Source organism: Aplysia californica, unplaced genomic scaffold, assembly GCF_000002075.1.
Source record: "Aplysia californica isolate F4 #8 unplaced genomic scaffold, AplCal3.0 scaffold00542, whole genome shotgun sequence".
Lineage (NCBI taxonomy): Eukaryota > Metazoa > Mollusca > Gastropoda > Aplysiida > Aplysiidae > Aplysia > Aplysia californica.
Genome location: NW_004797812.1, coordinates 536,197 through 544,144, shown reverse-complemented (window position 1 = coordinate 544,144; position 7,948 = coordinate 536,197). Strand labels below are relative to the sequence as shown.

The 7,948-nt window shown below is 38.7% G+C and overlaps 1 protein-coding gene and 1 pseudogene across 1 annotated transcript in view; both read left to right on the top strand.

Annotated features, from left to right (window-relative positions):
* Positions 1-5,304: 5,304 nt before the first annotated feature.
* On the top strand, positions 5,305-5,405 carry LOC118478400 (annotated as a pseudogene).
* Positions 5,406-5,663: 258 nt separating this feature from the next.
* LOC101854041 (gonadotropin-releasing hormone II receptor) overlaps positions 5,664-7,948 on the top strand; it is a gene marked incomplete at its 5' end in the record, with an annotated part of 9,373 nt that continues 7,088 nt past the window's right edge. The window contains 1 exon segment of the mRNA XM_005106549.3: positions 5,664-7,546. Coding sequence (XP_005106606.1) covers positions 7,056-7,546 — 491 coding nt within the window.

The following is a 7,948-nucleotide window of genomic DNA, read 5'->3' as shown; positions in this document are numbered from 1 at the left end:
TGTGTGTGTGTGTGTTTGTGTGTGTGTGTGTGTGCACGTGAATGTGCGCGCGTGTGTTTTTTTCTGTTTGGTGGTATTGATTGAACTTATTTCCATCTAGAACGTCTCAAATACCGTTAAGTGGGTGGTTTTGGGATGTTCTGATGTGGTTTGCTCCTTTCCTATCAAACATGTATTGTCCGTATTCCTCCTCCTTCTTTTTGTGTTTATTACTCTCTTGTTAAACCTCTGATCTTCGGCAATTATGTGACTTAATTGTGTTGCAAAAGCCTCAAATCTCAAGCTTAAACTTTAGAGGGAAAAAAAAATTAAAATATTGTTCACAATGTTGACAAGTGATTTTCTTCCTAGGAGTTATAATATGATCGAGCATTGAATAAAGAACCGCTGGTTTCATGGTGTTTGGACTCGTGACAAGTGCTTTAATGTAGAGTAGCTCAAATCTGAAATATAAGAGGAAAAAGTGGTGATCAGAATCTAAATCAGGTTCAGTGACCTCTAAATCGAAGTGACATTTGGCTTGCTCCCAATGATGCAGAAAACAAAAGATCTTAAGGGAGAAAATCTTCTCTATTGGCAGTCGGCCCAAAAGTCAAAAACAAAATCACAAACAGATCATGCTCCTTTTGTCCGATGGTGAAAAAACCCCCCGCAACATTTCGCCAAATCTTCACGACAGGATCAATCGCTGCAAATTCATATCCTCGGGGTCATCTGAAAGTTAATGGCATACTTTCCGTCCAATTTTGTATACCAGGTTGCAGTGACAAGGAACGTCTTGGAATTTGGAAGGACCTTCTTCTTCTGTCTTTTTGTTTTGTCCATCTCTTTTGCCGTGGGGAATGTCACTGGTAGAAAGAAGAATTTGTCTGCTATTCGTCGGAAGGTCTGACTTAATGCGGTGTTGTAGGATACCAGTGTTCCTTTGGCTCCTTCTTTCTCGTTGTTCCTCAGTCCTGTCAACGATTGTGCATTGTGCTCTGCAGTAGATGGTTTACTGGTATAGAGAGGACATGCTCAACCATGTTTTCTGTGAAGATGGATACAATGATGGATTCCCAGCGATTTCTCTGATTATGTTGTGAGGATTCATCTCAACTCCGATTTTTATTTGGCAGTTTTACTTAGGTATTACCTAAATTTCACTTTCTGTTAATAGGCTTTTTAGCTGCTTGACCAAATTTCGCCTTGTTGCACAATATAATGCAAAAATCCCAGGCATCAACCCATCTACCTACCAACCAACAATGGAAGGGAAACTATTTCCGAAGACTATCATGATACCACTGAAAAGGAAACGGGTTCGAAGAGAGAAAGGAAAGGAGAAAAAGAATGTAGCTCTTACAACTAGATCTATTGTGTGCGTATTCATTATTTCTTACATGATGAATAGTTTTTGATAATTTGACGTCGTTCTTCTCAATTTCGTCTATCGTGGGATTGCTTTCTCTGGAACCGCCTCCCCTCTCCATTAAAAAAATTAAATAAACAAACAAAAAGAAACTTAAAAAAAAATATCCTCAAAATTAAACGATTTAGAGAATCCGCAACAATTTCAGAAGATATCATAACCCCAGAACTGATCTGTTTAACAAATCCCCGTGTCGGGCTTCCGAAAGCTCAACTTTGCCATCATCAATTGGTATCTAGAACAGAATATGACTCAACAATAAAGCAACAAAGAAACCCTCCCTGAAGCCTGGTTTTGGTAATTCGGCGCGTGCTGTTTTTACTGTAGAGGGTTTTTGCTGAGGGAAACATTAAAATTTTATCAGGTCTTCATGTAGAACTGGGTCTAATGCAACTTGACGCCTTAAGAGCGGCTGTTTCCGATGGCATTAGCTGTACCTTTAGATCTCCAGAGCGACTTTTTACAGGAGTTGCTAGTATCTTTTCAGATACAAGTACACGGAAGCATAGTCTCCTATTTGATCCATTAAGATTTTTTGGAATAAAAACACCAGACGAAGTTGTAAAGCGGTCGTCAATGTTTCCCATTACGAATATTCAGCACAAAATATGGGAGGCAGCATGGTGAAATCAGGTGCTCGTAAAAAAAATGAAACGGAAGAAAATGGCATTTTCCCACCGGTTTGGCAATTTTTATCTAATTTTGGGGTTTTTTTTGGCTCAACACCTTTTATGTCCATTAAAAAACACATTTATGTATTGATTTTACTGGAAAACGTTTAGTTAAGGTACCTAAAATGTAGATTTTTAGTTTTCAAGGACTTTCCAGCTATGAGATTCAACAAACTTTAGAGGCCATTTTCTCGATAATTGTGTCTCTGAAACTGGGCAACCACTCCTCCTTCAATTACCAGTATCTAAACTTCTATTCAAGATAGATGGGTATTCTTTTTTTAATTTGAAAGCCAGAAAAATGAACAAGATTATATCAATAAGTCCACATGCCCAAAAATTGTCTTGCGCCTGATTTCAGCACGCTGCCTCCCATATAGTCGTTATTCTCACCAGTTGCCGGATCTAGTATTGCTTGGTTTTTGTAAAGAGAAACATATCAACACGATAACCGCCTTTTTGTGAAAGGAAAACGAACGAGTGCATCGACAGATACAATGTATAATATCTTCATAAGAATATAAGAATGCTAACCACATGAAATACAAGATACCGACAATAGAGGGAAAGAGAAGAAATAGGGCCTACCAGAGGCACACTTTAACCACCCATCTCTTTGTGTATAGAGATAATCTCAGAGAATGTTTAATGGGTAGGCCTATCCCTTTCCACTCCAGGTGGCACCAAATTATGTGTTCAGTATGCAGTGACAGAGTTATGTTAATGAAAATTCTGAACACACGAGCAATGAGGATTGAATCCCAATGAAACTCGACAGGCAAACAGGCAAACAGGCCTACATATAACAACCCCCCCCCCTTCCCCCTCCTTTTCAAATATTATTGGAATGTTCCCTCCAACTTAGAATTGACCAACTTTAAAAAAAAATAGTTTGGTAGAATTTACCAATTACTTTTTATTCTAAATTTTTATCTGAACTTGTACTGATTAGGCCCAATTAATCGGTCGGGAAAATGGTTTGCTTCCGACTGTAGATTGGCAACGTTTTCTCTTTCTTTTTTTTTTTCTTTTTTGTTTTGTTTTGTTAGAGTGAAATTTTAACTAAATTAATGACAGTATTCAATTTCCCATGAGCCAAACCTTGAAGCAGGGAAAAACGAAATTACGCCTTTTGTCATGAGCGACATTCAAGACGGCCACACAAGCATGCACACGGAATGCTTAAGACCGTTGAACAATGTTAGTTATGTTTACAAACTGACTGTTAGAGAAGGGACATGTGCTGTATCTGTTAGTACACTGTTTTTCGGTTGCCTCTTGCAAAGTGGAAAAAATGGGCTTCCTCCCAGGAAGAGGTGTCTTTCGATATAAATTTTACAAGAAGAGACAAATTGGGCTCATTTCATTTTTAAATCTCAAATTTCAATTCATAGGGAATCGAACGCAATCTAATCAAGCCGTTTTATTATTTTTTAAATGGACAACCGTTAGCCGTTGTTTATAAAAAGCCTTGGGGCGTTGTTGGGTTGAATTATTGTTGGTTTTATAGGGTGTTTTTGTTCGTTTTTTTTTTTTTGGTGGGTTAATGGGGTGTTAAAAAGGGGTGGTGGTATGTGGTTCCAGTCAAATCAACAAGAGGGGCATTCATGCCATTGTTTTTCTAACTTCAACCCTTCCTGCCCCATGCGCGTAATTTTCAGCAGCGCTTGTATCTCCCACCGTCCCAAATTATTCTCAGTTTCCTGAGCTACCAAATTTGCGCATTTTTCGAAATTAGTGAACCTAATTAAACTTTGATTTTCATTATACTTGTTCGTTTACATTTGGTCGGTTTTAAGTCGTTTACATTTGGTCGGTTTTAAGGACAAGCCAGCTAACTCAGATTTTGGGTGTTTCTAGAAATCTTGAATTAAACCAAAAGTGAGCATTGCCCTACCTGTAGGAGAAGTTTGGTTTCATTGGTGTGTATATTAATATGTGTTTTGTTATAGAGAAAACTCTCCCTGTCTTTTAAAGAAACTGAACAAGGGTAAAAACCTTTACCTTCGATTTTCTCAAAACAGCATTTTTCGGGATAGCCCCTTGTGCTTAAAAGCGACCTTTTAAACGTTGTTATTTGTTATTAGCTAAACCTCATTACAAAGATACTGCATCCCTTTTTAGAATGCATGCCCCTTTTTCTGAAATACTGCTCTATTGGCTCGGACTGAGGCTACGGGGTGCACAAAAAGTGGCTGGGGCTGAAAGGGTTAAGACATTGACAAGAAAGTAAAACATGCACAGACCCCATTTTACGTGAACTCACAAAAAACATAGTTACAATTCTTGGAGCTCTATACCCTCGTCGCAAAAGATGACAGAAGAGCAAAGTGAAGAGTGCACTTTTTAGCGCTGAAGAAAAAGAATTGCTGAAGTGAACGCACAATCGTTTTGTGAATCGTGTAAAACAGTTTTTGTGTGTTTTTTTATGTTGGTTTTTTTTTTTTTTGGGGGGGGGGGTGAGGGGGTTGTCGGTGTATATTAATGAAAGTGCAAAGATTTGGAGTAAAGCCTGTGCGGACTTTTTTATGGAGCTGCGCTTGATGAACACCGACTGCCTTTTTTGTTTTATTTCTTTTTTTTTGCCATTTTATTTTTCGAGGCCGCTTAGTGCGAGTAATTTCGGGGAGATAGAATGTTTATTGACTTTTTTCTGGCCGATTCCAGATAAGGATGAAACTCATTTGATTTATATTGCCTTTTATCTATATATCTGTCTATCTGTCTGCCTATCTATCTATCTATCTATCTATCTTTCTATCTATCTATCTATCTATCTATCTATCTATCTATCTATCTATCTATCTATCTGTCTTTCTTTCTTTCTTTTCTGGCTTTTCTCTCTGTCCCTCCATATCTCTCTTTCTCTCCCTTTCCCCCTGTCTCCTTACTTCTAGATTTAAATATCATTTAATTTACTGTACCCTCTACTCTCTAGTCACCTCTCAATGTTTCCCCTTTTTGTGTTTAGTCTTACTCTCCCCATCCCACCCATTCTGCAAGGTCCAGTCTCATTCACTCTATATTTGTCTGTAGCCCAGCATTCGCTACACAATGTGTGCACAAATAGCATGACAGTGGATGGTCACGTTTCCGTTCTGCATCCACCCCCCCCCCCCAAAAAAAAAAAAAATTAAAAAAAAATAAATAAATAAAATGTATATATATTGATTAAATATAATCTATATTTTGTATTATGTTATATATTTATATATAATATATATCGCTTCTCGGTCTTTTGGCTAAGATAAAAGTGTAGTATCTGTTCTTATCAGCTTAATGTATATATTATAATAATATACAATCATACACACACACACACACACATATACACATACACCCACACCCACACACACACACACATATATATATAATATATATATATACATATATATATATTATATATATATATATATATATATATATATATATATATATATATATATATATATATATATATATATTGTAAAAAAAATCCAACAACAACACCAACAACAAAATTCGGGAAATTGAACTTGTACTCTTCAAAGTGGGTTTTTTTTTTAAAGGTATAATTAACTCCTTCTTTGTATTATTCACAGATCTTCATATTGTATAGAGAGCAGCTTCGGGGTCACCCAATTTCCAGTAACCTCTAAGCCACCATCGCCTGGGAGGAACAGCATCAACAGAGTTTTTTCTTCATACGAACAAAGAACATGAGAGCCTGGATCTCGAAAACATTTCCGTAGAAGAAAAATCTGGCTCATTTCTGCTGAATCTGGCTGTGCTTCAGGCGGTTTGGGTGTTTTTCTTTCCCTCTAATCAAGAATCATTGACCAAATGTCACTGAACACAGAGGGAGACTAGTGTTGAGAATCGGGTTTCCAGTCACTCATTCGTTCCAAGTCTAGCAGTTACAGCGTCGGATTGGCACTGTAGTTTTTTCCGAAAGAAAACTATTTTACTCTTCTTTTTCTCACTTTCCCCCTCCTACAAATGTGGTACTTCGAGCTCTGAAGGGACAGTGACGCGTTGGTGACAGTTACCAGTGCCTAACACACTTGCACGGTGTAAGATGAATTTCTGAGGGCTGAGATTAAAAACATGGAATGAACCGAGGAAGTCATGGCGAAATCCTGTGAGCCTTCTAAAAGAAAGGAGACAATAGGATATCGGTCCAACTTCATTGCCATAACCTCTAAGTAGGTTCTTTTCTTCGTGGAGAATATTCTAAAACTGAATTTCTAGCGAAAGACGAAAGACAAAGGACGAAGGAGACACGTTCTTTATAAACGAAAAAAGTATCCTAGTACTTTCAGCCAGCGTTAAGAACAAGCCGGTGAACGATAAACACCCACGCTCTTGTTTACCCTGTGACATAGTTTCACGAGGACTTGGGTTATTTTGGGCTGCCCTGAGTTTCCTTAGTTGTTCCGATTTTTTTTCCCATTTCTTTCGCCAAGCGAAAATTGACTTCGAGGGGGGGAAAAGGAGAGCGTTTTTCCTGTCAGCTTTTCCCCCAATACTTTAATGTGATAAAAGAATCTACAAGCTCGTTTTTTTTAAAGATCATGTATAACTGAAAGACGAAGAATAAAATGCGAAATAAAGATTAGAAGTAGATGTCCTTTTTCAAGTCTATTCAACTGTTATAAGTCGTGTTATGCCAACAATCTATGTGCACGTAACAAACTAAAAATTAGACTCATTTCGCGCCACCAAACCATCCCCTGCCCTCGAAATATTAAGTCTGATATCTCAAAGTACATAATAACGGTTTCCCAAAACATTTTTGTTGACTCAAGTGATCTCGGTGGCAATCAAATTATCAGTCGCAAACGGAACGACAGATTTAGCATAATATGATGATTACCTCCACATCCTTCATAAATGTCTGTGTCTGCTCAGACGACCAGATGTGTCGCTACTTCTAAAACTCAAGTAGGTCAACTCAGGCTGCAATCGAGCACCTCCAGGCCTCAACTTCGGGGATGGTGCTCTTGGGTAGGATTAAGGAATTCTGGGAACAAGAAGAAATCGTAATGATGTTTGTGCCGCCACAGGGCAAGACAACTAATGGCTCACTGTCTCCCGTCCAGTTGACTTATCAATTGGTCTCAGCGGCGACTACGGCCGCAGCTGCCGCCAGCACCTCCGCCATCAACAACAACGACAACCACAACGGCAACAGCAACAACTACAACAACAACAGCCCCCTTGCGATCTTATCCGGCGCTGCAGCGGCAGCGACCACTACCTCAACAACCACGACGATCGCAGTCGCTGCGGCGGCGACCTTGACCACGATGACGACGATGACAATGACGACAAATGTCACAGACACGTGCGCTAACTGCACTCAACTGGAAGAGGACATTATCTGGCAACCCCACGTGATCCAGAGGGTGGCTACAATCGTTTTCAGCATGGTTTTAGCACTCATTGGAAACACAGCCATTATCCTGATGCTCACGTGCACTAGGTAACAACTGAGTTTGGATTTTACGTTTCGTTTAAAAAGAAATATTTTAGTTCTCTTCATCCCCTTCGTGTTTCTTTCCTTATAATATTCTATCCTTTCAAACAAACAAATTGTCTTCCTGTGATCCATTCTGGGTACTAAACCAAAAGAATTTCACGACACAGTTCAGAAACTGATTCGAACTAATGTTATTGATAGTGGGTAGACAGCCATAGACAAGGAACGGTCTTGACTGTACGTCTGTATTTTTGCGCCTGTAAAATGGCAGCTTCCACGGTATGCTTCCCAGGAAATTGAGATTGTTTCAGATCGCTATCAGATCTTGTAGGGCTAATAATGTAGATTGTAAAGCGCATATAACTTACTGTTGAGCGGAAACTTGCGCTATACAATTATTATTAT